This window comes from Mustela nigripes, chromosome 3 (genome assembly GCF_022355385.1).
Source record: "Mustela nigripes isolate SB6536 chromosome 3, MUSNIG.SB6536, whole genome shotgun sequence".
In the NCBI taxonomy this organism is placed as follows: Eukaryota; Metazoa; Chordata; class Mammalia; order Carnivora; family Mustelidae; genus Mustela; species Mustela nigripes.
This window is the reverse complement of record NC_081559.1, coordinates 19,282,708-19,294,584: the sequence shown is the minus strand read 5'-3', so window position 1 is coordinate 19,294,584 and position 11,877 is coordinate 19,282,708. Positions and strand designations below refer to the sequence as shown.

The 11,877-nt window shown below is 38.9% G+C and overlaps 1 protein-coding gene across 2 annotated transcripts in view; it reads right to left on the bottom strand.

Annotated features, from left to right (window-relative positions):
• Positions 1-10,868: 10,868 nt before the first annotated feature.
• Positions 10,869-11,877, bottom strand: part of PTH2R (parathyroid hormone 2 receptor) — an 87,548-nt gene continuing 86,539 nt past the window's right edge. For both annotated transcript variants that reach the window (XM_059392661.1, XM_059392662.1), the window contains one exon: positions 10,869-11,264. In XM_059392661.1, coding sequence (XP_059248644.1) covers positions 10,869-11,264 — 396 coding nt within the window. The remainder of the gene's footprint in view (positions 11,265-11,877) is intronic.

The window sequence follows — 11,877 nt, the reverse complement described above, 5'->3', positions numbered from 1 at the left end:
TCATAATTATCACACACCCTAACACATCTAGAAGAAAGAATAGGGAGAAAATCCCAGTGACCTTGCAGTAGGCAAAAAATTCTTAAGGCCACAAACCCCATTAAATCATTAAAAATATATATTTGACAAATTGCATTTCATCAAAATTGAAAACGTCTACTCTTCTAAAGATATCATTTAAGAAATGCAAAGGCAAGCACTGACAGAGAAAATATTCACAAAACCACAAATCTTTTATCTAGTAATGAGTTGTATACAGAATATATTAAGAACTCTTACAACTTGACAATTCAAAGACAAATAGCCTAATAAAAATGAGAAATAATATATGAACAGTTACTTCATAAAAGAAGATGTATGAATGGCCAATAAATATGAGAAAATATGGTCAGCATCACTCATCTTCATGAAAATGTTAATGAAAACTCCAGTGAGATAGTACTCTGTTTCCATTACAATGGCCCAAGTTAGAGTCTTTCATATATGCCTAGTGTGAGTATAAAATAATACAACAAAATTTGGAACACAGTTGAAGTTTCTTATAAATTTAAACATACACTTCACATACAACTAGAATTCCATTCCTAGGTACTTACCTAAGAGAAATAATACATGATCACACAAAGACTTATTTACATATGTAAATATCAGTTTCATTGGTAGTAGCTAAGAACTGGGATGTCTATCATGTCCATCAACAGATGAACTAATAAAAACAATGTATTACACATCCTTGTGATGGAATAGTACTCAGCAAGCTACTTCCACAACATGGATGAATGTCCAAAGCATTGTGCTGAATGAAAGAAATCAGCATGGTTTGTGATTACATGTATGTAAAACACCAGAAAGGCAAATCTAGTCTGTGGTGACTAAAAGATTAATGGTTGTCTGGTCCCATGAGGGACAGGGTATTGAGTGGGAATGGCCACAAATTAAACCAGGTGATGAAAACATTCCTGAGTGTGGTGGTAGTACACAAGCATACGCTTTTGTCAAAACTCATTCTGCAGCATACCTAAAACATACATTTCATTCTAGATTAACACAACAAAGTCCTTTTTAAGGAAATAGAGTCACTAGGAAACAATGTGAGAAATGTGAATTCACATTTTGAAAAAGTCTGCTTTTGTTTACAGTCAGATGCAGACAGATGCTTTTACATAAAATGTTACAGGGCACATGGCTGACTCAGTTGGTGAAACTTATGACTCCTGATCTTGGGATTTTGAGTTTGAGCCCCACATTGGATGGAGAGATTACTTAAAAATAAAATATTTTACAAAAATAAAAATAAAATGTTGTTACCATCACAAGAGTATCATGTGGTGATAGTAACAATTTGGTCAGAAGGAAAAATAGGTTGTGGCAGTTCACTGGTAGTGCAGGAGGGGGTCAAGCTGACAGCTCAGCTTCCCCTACCACCAAGTCAAGACACAAGCAGAAACAGATGATACTAGCCACTCGGTCCTCTTACCTGGATTACTGTTGATAGGTCTTCCTAGGAAATGGCATATCTGTGTTTATCTTCATGTTTTCTATCTTAGGACACAGTTTTGATGCTTCCACAAACTCAACATCTATCAAACTTTAGCTTGTGTTTCACAGTTTACATAGTTGAATTTATAGGCTCTATTTCATGCTCAATTGCCTTTTGGAAAGTTACATATTATTTCTTTTGAACATCACAATTTTTCATTATAATGTTCATGATGTGCCATTCATTTTCTCATGCTTTCTACTAGAAACAAGAATAAAGGAGGTAGCATTTAGATAACAGGCCTGTTCATTAAATACATCATTTACATGAATATAACATTCCCAGTTATATAGCTGTATGCATACTACTTCCTTAAGACTTTTTTTTAAGAAACCTAAGGAAAGTTACATAATAAACAAGGGCAAGTAAGTTGAACTTAATTAAATTCACATTCATTTTGTGAATGTGAAACTAACTGAGTCGTTCTGTCAGTTAAGCATCTGCCTTTAGCTTAGGTCATGATCGCAGGGTCCTGAAACCAGGCCCCACATCAGGCTCCTTGCTCAGCAGGGAGTCTCCATCTCCCTCTCCTTTTCCCTCTCCTCCTGCTCCCCCTGCTTGTGCTCTCTTTCTCTTTCTCTCTCTGTTAAATAAATAAAATCTTTTTTTAAATAAATGAATGAATGAATGAATGAATGAATGAATGAATGAATTTCTATTCCTTTTTCCACTTGGGCAATGGCTAGCTTGGTGTGACAGACTTGTCTCGGCATTCTGAATGATGACATGAAATGAGATGCAGTATGTCAGAGACTTCAGACCTTTCTAATGTTTGGAGCTGCCTCATGATTCTTCATCAGTTTGCCTTCAAATGTTATTTTCAAAATTACAAAATTATGCTGATTGAATGGCCCATGTCAATTAATCTTGCTTCAGTGTTTTATGTAAAGTAACAACTGATTAATATTTACCAGTGGAAGTAATCCTGTTTGCCTTTACCATTGCTTTTCTAATATTCTCTCTGATATTAATATATAAAGCATCTTCTAGTGGACTTCTGAAAAGGTAAACCTACTTTTTCTGAGTCTCTTCAATATGTCAGATTTATGTGTGAATGCAAATTTCTCTAGTTATTTTTCATAATCTATCAGTATGCCTTTAAGTTTCCTTAAAAAATTTCTAGAATATCTTATAAACATATAATCTTCATGAGTACCATTAGAATAGTTTTAGATTCTTTACAGAATTCCTGGATTGATTGTTACAAACTTAAGGCAACCTTTTAAAAAGATATACATGTAAAACATTACATGGAGGGCGCCTGGGTGGCTCAGTGGATTAAGCTGCTGCCTTCGGCTCAGGTCATGATCTCAGGGTTCTGGGATCGAGTCCCGCATCGGGCTCTCTGCTCAGCGGGGAGCCTGCTTCCCTCCCTCTCTCTCTCTCTGTCTACTTGTGATTTCTCTCTGTCAAATAAATAAATCTTTAAAAAAAAATTACATGGGTAAGCACGCATCACTAAGACCACCAGCAACAAATGATATGCCATATTTGATGCTCTTTGTACTATCTGATAGCACATAAATCTTCACATTAGAAAACTGCTTATGAGCCAGAGAGTGGGGATCTCAACTGCAAGGGAAGAGGTTTAGGTCTGAGAAGGTCACACATAAGAGGTAATGGGATGTGGAGCAGGCACTACAGTGCTTGGTAAAGCCAGTGATGGATATGAGGAGACAGACCTCAAGTTTCAAATACTGAGCTGTTACTACAGAACAGAAAAGTGCATGAGATTCTAAGGCTCTGGGTGAAAAGAACTTTCAAACACTGTGAAGTCCTCTGAAACAGGAATTCTGAGTTACTCATCCCTTTATTTTTTGTATCTCCCACAGAACTTGGTACATAAAAGTCATGAGTATTAGTCAAATGCATGACTTATGAATGAAGTGGAAGTCCATCTGAGTTAAAAATAGGGGGTACTATTTATTCATGAGAGAGAGGTACACCAGGCTCAGCCCTCCAGTCACATCTCTCTTGCTCATTATCTTCAAATAATACTTTTTCATCATATCTTTAGAACACTCAGAGCTCTTCCTTGCTGAAGAATTTTGCCCTTGCTATGTGCCATCTCCCTCGAACATATTTCCATAGCTGGCTTTTTTGTCTCAACTCGGAAGCTACATCCTCAGATAAAGGCCTTCTATGACCTACTGTATCTTAAGCATCTCCCCCAACATTACTCTCTATCACATCACCCTATTCCTGTTCTTCTTAACAGCTAATTCAATCTGGAATTATCTTATCTGTGCAAGACTTCATTTATTTACAGACTGTGCTATCTTTTCCCAAAGAATACAATTTTCTTGAGAATAAAGATCCTGTCTATCTGTTCACTGCTTCACTCCCAGGTCTTCGGACACAACCTAGCACATGATAAATATTTGCTGAATGAATAAAATAAGCTTCTAAATAAAATGTGACTTTTTATATCAACATAACTCTGAGTTGAAAATGGCAGAAAAACCTCAACTTGAGGCAAAAAATAAATAAAATAAGGCATTGATTGGTTTCATCATTTAAGCGATCCCATACAAGGTAGAGGAATTGCTACCTAAAACAATGTCATCAGATGTACACATCAGCTTTATTTGCCTCTTCAGGGTTGGCTTTGTTTTTTCGTTGTCAAATTCTGCTTCAGGCACACATCTTAACAATCAGTCCAGGGAAGGAGAGAACTTCTTTTTCCTGGGACCCCAGCATATTTCTGCCTGGTTATACCCTCATCACCAACCCAATAACTAGCCAGAGGAAAGAAATAAATTGCTTGATTGCAGCCTAACGGGTCCTACCTAAGACTTATAAGTGAGGTCAATCCCACCCAAATCACAAGACTGAGAATGAAGGAGGGGTGATTTCCTAAAGGAAACTTGGCATCTCATTACTAGAAAGAAAGAGAGCGGATGCTGGGCATCAAACACAAGATGCCTTCTACAGTATCATTCTTCTAATCCCTTAATTGGAATTAGTCACAGCTTGATTCAAACTTATCCCTTTTGTTTGGATGTTATTTAGTTTTACACAGTTCTGCTATTTCTGATCAGAATAAGGAAGACAGAAAGGAGTACAGAGGCTATGTTACTCAGTATTCCTTTGGTTGTTCATGAATATTTCTATAGCTTCTAATAGCTGGTTGCTACTCTGCCTGAATGCCCCATGGCTCTTTTCTTTGAGCTAGAAGCTGATAGATAATACTTGGGGGAAAATAAGTAAATTAAAATCTTAAAAAATTTTAAAAATACTTAGGGAAGTCTTGGTGGTATAGCCAGCAAAACTCTGGAAAATGCTTGCTCAGCAGGCAGGGAGGTAAACTTTTGCAGTTGGGAGGTGCTGGAGGGAGACAGAGAGTAATGTCTCCGCATTAGACTTCTGCTTCCATCCTCTGGCTACCTTGACTTACAGCGCTCTTGAATTCAGCACACCCAACTCTGGGATTGCAATACAACTCCAGGAGTTCAGCTGCTTTCCAACTCTCTTCAATGTAACAGAAATTCAACTAGAATAAAGATAGCATTCAAAAGACCAGGGCAGGGGGTTGGGGTTGGGAGAGAGAGAGACAGATCTCTGTTAACATGCTCTGGGGAAGTCAAGGTGAGAAGACTTCGGAAATGTCTTTGGTCAGCAAGAATCTGCTCTATGCCCTAGAGATGTGAAAAAAAGTTACACAAACTCATAGCTTCATATATTAAATGTGTTTTCCTACTCAGCCATTTAAATCTTGAATCAAAAGAACCCATAAGCTCCCAAAATGAAATGTGGTGTTGGAAAAGACTAGGGATCTAAGTAGGAGCTGACTCTTATTTTTTAAGTGCTAACACATTAAACTAACAGTCAGTGAGTGAAAAGGACATTTACCTTTTTCTTGGCTTCTGCACCATTTATAGATACTTCCACTGAGCAGTTTTTATAATAGTGAATAAGTGAAAACCCACATAAAATTTATCTTTAAATGCCATAAAGATGAGTAATCTAAAGTGTTCAAAGTCATCTTTGCAACAATACGTGGGCAAATTTTCCATGGTCTCATGAGGCAGCTTAAGAAGGAGTTAGATCACTATATCTCTAGCTATAGATTCCATCTAGAATTAAAAGAAGAGTTGAGAAGAAAATAATTTAAAAGTTATTTTTTCCTTTTGTTTAGATTTTATTTATTTATTTGACAGAGAGACACAGCAAGACAGGAAACACAGCAGGGGGAGTGGGAGAGGCAGAAGCAGGCTTCCAGCTAAACAGGGAGTCAGTCCAATGCGGGACTCGATCCTAGGACCCTGGAATCATGACTACTACTTTTAAGGATTTGGGGACTATGCAGGACCTACCCAGATAATCCACTGATTTTAAATTCAACTGATTAGCAATACTTAATTCCCTGTACAACCTAATTCCTCTTTGCCAGGTAACCCCACATAGTCACAGGTTCTGGGAATTAGTAGGCAAATATCTTTGGGGGAGGAAGGGTGGGCATTATTCTGCCTACGATAATCTGTAAGAAAGATCACCTGAATCACATACTATTACTCTCTGGCTGTAAATAATATGCTGCAACTCACACATACCTTATTCATTCTCTTCCAACAATTCAAAAACAGTGAAGTTCTTTCAGCAACTTTAGCTAAAGTGTTTCTAATTGGTTTAACAAGAGCAGAAAGAGACAATGTTCTGACAATACGAGTTATGTGACCAAGATCATTCCTGTTTATACCAGACAGTGGAATTCTATTTTCTCTGATATCAGGGTTTCTTTGGCTATAGGAAAAATAAAGTATCAAAATTCATACCCATGTCAACAAACCCTATATGGCTGTCTTCACACACCCCGTAACCTACCATACAATTCTGTCCTTTTTGCATCTAGAACTTGCTGTATCTCCAAAGATAAAAATATCTGTTGTGTTAGCAATAAGTCAGAGTGATGACTTGGAAAGTGAAGCATAGTGTGGTTGAGATCTGAAAGCACAGAAGCTATGGGATGAATTTTTTTCTTAATAAACTCATCTGAACAGAATATTTGTGATTTCAAGCCTAAATATCACTACACATAAAAATAGTGGGTTGCAAAAAAAAAATGAAAAATAAAAAATAAATTCTTGATTGCTTAACTTTATTAGAAAAATTAAAATTATATAGAATGTCACTCCACAAGAACATTTTATAAAACTATTGTTAAAGTTTTATATAAGTGCATTGTCTAGATCAAGAGATGTAAATTAAAGGGGCCTGGAGCCAAAGCAGGTAACAGAAATTAAGTGGATGAGGCCAATGGGCACTGGGTTTACTCGCACCTTTGTCGTCCCATCTGAAAAGGTCAGCCATCGTTCAGCTCTAACAGCTGATTTTTGGTTCATAAGATTGTCTGACATTTTTTAAATTGAGAAAAAATATAATTTTTTGTGGAAAACATTCATATTTTCAAGGCTGGCAACTTAACAATATGCTGCAATCTCTTGATAGAGCAATAAAACCCAGCCATGGACCAAATTTAGCTAATCACCCAGTAGTTTGCACTTCTGAATCTAGATCAGCCAATCCTTAATAACTACCTGATATTTTACTTGATAAAATTAAGAGTAGTATAACTTATTATTTAACTGGATGCAACCGTCAAAACCTGGAAGAAAAATTGCGTACACAGATGAGGTAAAAAACCTAAGCATGCACCTAAGGGGTTCTTTGTTCCTTACTGGGAATCAATTAATGCCTTATGTTTCGTTATGGCCCTAGGGCATAGTGTAGTATCTGTCAAATGACAGGTTTTAAGTAAATATTTGTTTAATTAATGAATAACTGAACTTTTGGAGCACCTAAGTTGCTCAGTGGGTTAAGCCTCTGCCTTCAGCTCAGGTCATGATCTCAGGGTCCTGGGATCGAGCCCCACATTGGGCTCTTTGCTCAGCAGGGACCCTACTTCCCCCCTCTCTCTGCCTGTCTCTCTGCCTACTCATGATCTCTCTCTGTGTCAAATAAATAAATAAAATATTTTTTAAAAAAATAAATAACTGAACTTTTAAATTTTGATTACTCTAAAGATTATACTCATACTTGTTAACATAAAGAATTAGTAACCTAACCTTAAAATATGAGGTTGGCTTAGAAAGCAAGAACACTTGGGGTGCCTGGGTGTCTCAGTCAGTTGGTCATTGGCCTCTTGATTTCAACTCAGATTATGATCTTGGGGTCATGAGATTAAGCCCCATGTTGTGTTCTATGATCAGCATGGAGCCTGCTTAGGATTTCCTCTCTCCCTCTCCCTCTGCCCTTTCCCCCACCTTACGTGTGTGCACATACACATGCATGATCTCTCCAGAAAAAAGAAATAAAAGTAAGAACCCTTAATATTTTCCATATTATCAAAAGATATATATTCTAACAGTTGTTGTATTGTACTGACCAATAAGGTCTTATTTTTTTTCCAGTGTTCCAAGATTCATTGTTTATGCACCACACCCAGTGCTCCATGCAATACGTGCCCTCCTTAATACCCACCATCAGGCTCACCTAACCCCTCACCCCTATCCCCTCCAAAACCCTCAGTTTGTTTCTCAGAGTCCACAGTCTCTCATGGTTTGTCTCCCCCTCCAATTTCCCCCAATTCACTTTTCCTTTCCTTCTCCTAATGTCCTTCATGTTATTCCTTATGCTTCACAAGTGAAATCATATGACAATTGACTATCTCTGCTTGACTTATTTCACTCAGCATAATCTCTTCCAGTCCCATCCATGTTGATACAAAAGTTGGGTATTCATTCTTTCTGATGGAAGCATAATATTCCATTGTATATATGGACCATATCTTCTTTATCCATTTGTCTGTTGAGGACATCTTGGCTCTTTCCACCATTTAGCAATTGTGGCCATTGCTGCTATGAACTTTGGGGTACATATGACCCTTCTTTTCACTACATCTGTATCTTTGGGGTAAATCCCCAGAAGTGCAATTGCAGGGTCATAGGGTAGCTCTATTTTTAATTTCTTAAGGAATCTCCACACTGTTTTCCAAAGTGGCTTCACCAACTTGCATACCCACCAACAGTGTAAGAGGGTTCCCCTTTCTCCACATCCTCTCCAACACTTGTTGTTTACTGTCTTGTTAATTTTGACCATTCTAACTGGTGTAAGGTGGTATCTCAATGTGGTTTTAATTTGAACCTCCCTGATGGCTAGTGATGATGAACATTTTTTCATGTGTCTATTATCCATTTATATGTCTTTGGAGAAGTGTCTGTTCATGTATTCTGCCCATTTTTTTTTTTTTGACGTGATTATCTGTTTTTTGAGTGTTGAGTTTGGGGAGTTCTTTATAGAACCTGGATATCAACACTTTGTCTGTAGTGTAAGGTCTTTTATAACATAATGGAGAAAAGCCAGATTTTAACTCGAAACTGTAATGTAACAACAACCCAAATCAAGTATTTGTATGAAAATTTTATGTTACAAAGTGCTTTCCATATGTGACTTCTCTTATCACCAGAACATTTCTCTAAAGTAAACAGATATTATCTTCATTTTAAAGATAGAAAACTTGAACTACAAAGGAAGCTAAGTGATTTTATAAAGACTTGCAGAAAATTAGCTATAGAACTGAACTTAATCTTTCCACCCATGCTCTTTCTTTCCTGGTAAGGAGACAGCCTGCAGTGTGACAATAAAGCATAGAATCAAATTAATTAAATTTGTACAATGGCACCTTCCTAAACAGGATGGGAAGGAAATTACTTCTGTGTGGCACAGAGAAGGAAGGCAAGAATGAGCATGGAAGGAAAGTATAATATTTTTCAAGATGGTGTGTAGACATCAGGGTACCTTATTCATCACGACACCGGTTGCATGTTGGTTAAATCATTCAGCACAATGAGATTGATCAGCTTGACCTGTGTTGTTTCACTTAGAAACAGATTGCTCTGTAATATATTCATTTCATATATATATATATATATATATATATATATGTATATATATATATTTCTGTCTACCCCACTAGAGTGGAAACATCATGAAGGTCATAGTTAAAGAAATAATAAAAGTTCTTAAGCACTCTCTATGAGAAAAAACTAATTGAATATTTTCATTGGTTAATGAGAAATATATATATTGGTGATAGTGAAGCTAGTGGTTAAGAACACGGGACTTGAAGTCAGTAGATCTGTGTCACAAACCATGTTCCATCAAGGTCTAGCTGTGCAACTTTGGGCAAGTTACTCCACTTCTAGGAGTCACAACGCCATCTGTAAAGACAGTGACAGTGATAAAACTGAACCATAAGTCTGTAGTGAAAATTAAAGAAGTTAATGTTTGTAAGAAACCAGCAGGATGGTGGGTGTCTGATACGCACTCAATAAATGTTTCACTGCTACAACATACTGAAGGTTCAAATTCGGGAAAGTGCTACAGCTACATGCTGATCCCTGCAGTTTTAAAGAAGGAGCATTCGGTTGGTTCTCAAAAACAAAGTTAGATGCTGAGAGAAAATCTTTTAAAGTGACCCAAAATGTATTTTTAGAACAAACTTTTAATGTTAACATAATGGAGCAAAGCCAGATCCCACATGCCATTTGGAATATAATAATAGAACAAAGAAGAAAAAGGCACAGTGTGCCTATCACTACAAATTGATTACAAACAGAATCGGTTTGCAGACACAAGCTCACTGACAGAGAAAACCGGGTGGCATGTCAAGGTTTCCAGGAGCGAAGACCAGAGATTTGGCTGGTCACAGAGGAGACATTCAAAGGAAGGAATAGGTGCAATACTATCTTGATAATTTTCCTTGTTTCTAGAAATAAACATATTTCACCAATTTATCTTATCAAAGTCCAGCCTCCTTTTTATTTCCAGTGTGTACTTGTGCTTAGCTCTTTCATTGTTCAAGGTATGTCTTCAGATGCTAATTGCTCCTATGCACAAGCAATAGGAATGAAATTGTAGAAGTACATTAAAATGAGGAAAAGAGAATGTTGATTTCTTAAAAGGGAAAGGCCACAGATGGAATGATCTCTATCATACTTAAGTGATATTTTTATGAGAGAAAACTAGAGCCACGCAAGTGAAATGGTTTTCTACCCAAAAGTAGCAGGAAAAAATGAACAATCACAGAGCACGTACCACACCAACAATTTAGAAGAGGATTTAATGCCAAAATAAGGTAATACACTACTCCACTGACACCTCTCCTTCTGGGTCTTCACTATTTTTAGAATCCAATCCATGCAACCTGAAAACTTCGGGGAAGCCACACTTTGAACCCTGGATTTTCAGTTCTGCGGCTCAGGCAGAGCAAGGCCAACCAAACCAACACAACCAGAAGAATCGGCTCTTGGAAGCGGCAGGTGTTGACTCAGAGAACGTCCTCGGTTTCTCCTCTGCTTCCTTCCGGCTCTGGGTTCGATTCCAGCGGCCGGGGGGGCGCCGCCATCGGAATCTCCTCGCGCAGCCCCGCGTTCGCCTCCGGGGTCTCCTCAGGGATCAGGTGTGGCGGGCAGTCCTGCTCCGAGCTGCTCCAGACGTAGCCGGGTAACGTCACGTGGCAGTCGGGCTGGCGGCCGGCTGTCCGCGGGGGTTTGCCGGAGAGGAGCACCAGGCGAGCGCTGGCTGCCCCCTGCGACTGGCTGCTGGTGCTGTGGGTCAACGTGGTGAGCACCGAGCCGTACCTGTGGCCGCCGCAGGGGGGCGTCCTTTTCCAGTCGATGGAGAGGCTCCACCGGCTCCACAACTTCTTCACCTCAGACTGAACCTAGGTCGCAGGAAACACGGTGCGTCAGAAACCGTCAGGGAGACCCGGAGCCCTGGCACTTGACGTGGACGTTTGCCCGTCAGCGACGGTCACCACTGAGTTTCCACCCTGGGTGCCAGCGACTTGACGTACATAGTGTCTCTCGACTTTGAAAAACCTCGGAGATAGGTACGCGACCAGAGAGGAGCAAGCGCCGGCTTTGAGGAAGGTGAAGGGACTTAACCCAAGATCAGTATTTTAATAGAATTTCAAGTGCAGCCCATAGAAGCGTCTGACGTGGGGAGCCTGCGTGGCTCGGGCAGGTAAGCGTCAGACTCTTGATTTCATTTCAGGTCATGATCTCAGGGTCCTGGGATAGAGCCCCCTGGCCTGGGCGCTCAGCGGGGGTCTGTTCAGGGATTCTCTCCTTCTCCCGCTGCCCCTACTCCACCCTACTTGATACTGGTCTCTCTCTCAAATCAATAAGAAAGAAAATAAAAGAAGAGAAGAGAAGAGAAGAGAAGAGAAGAGAAGAGAAGAGAAGAGAAAAAGAAAGAAGAGAGAAAAGAAAGAAGAGAGAAAGGAAGAAGAAAGAGAAAAAGAGAGAGAGAGGAAGGAAGAAGAAAGAAAGAAC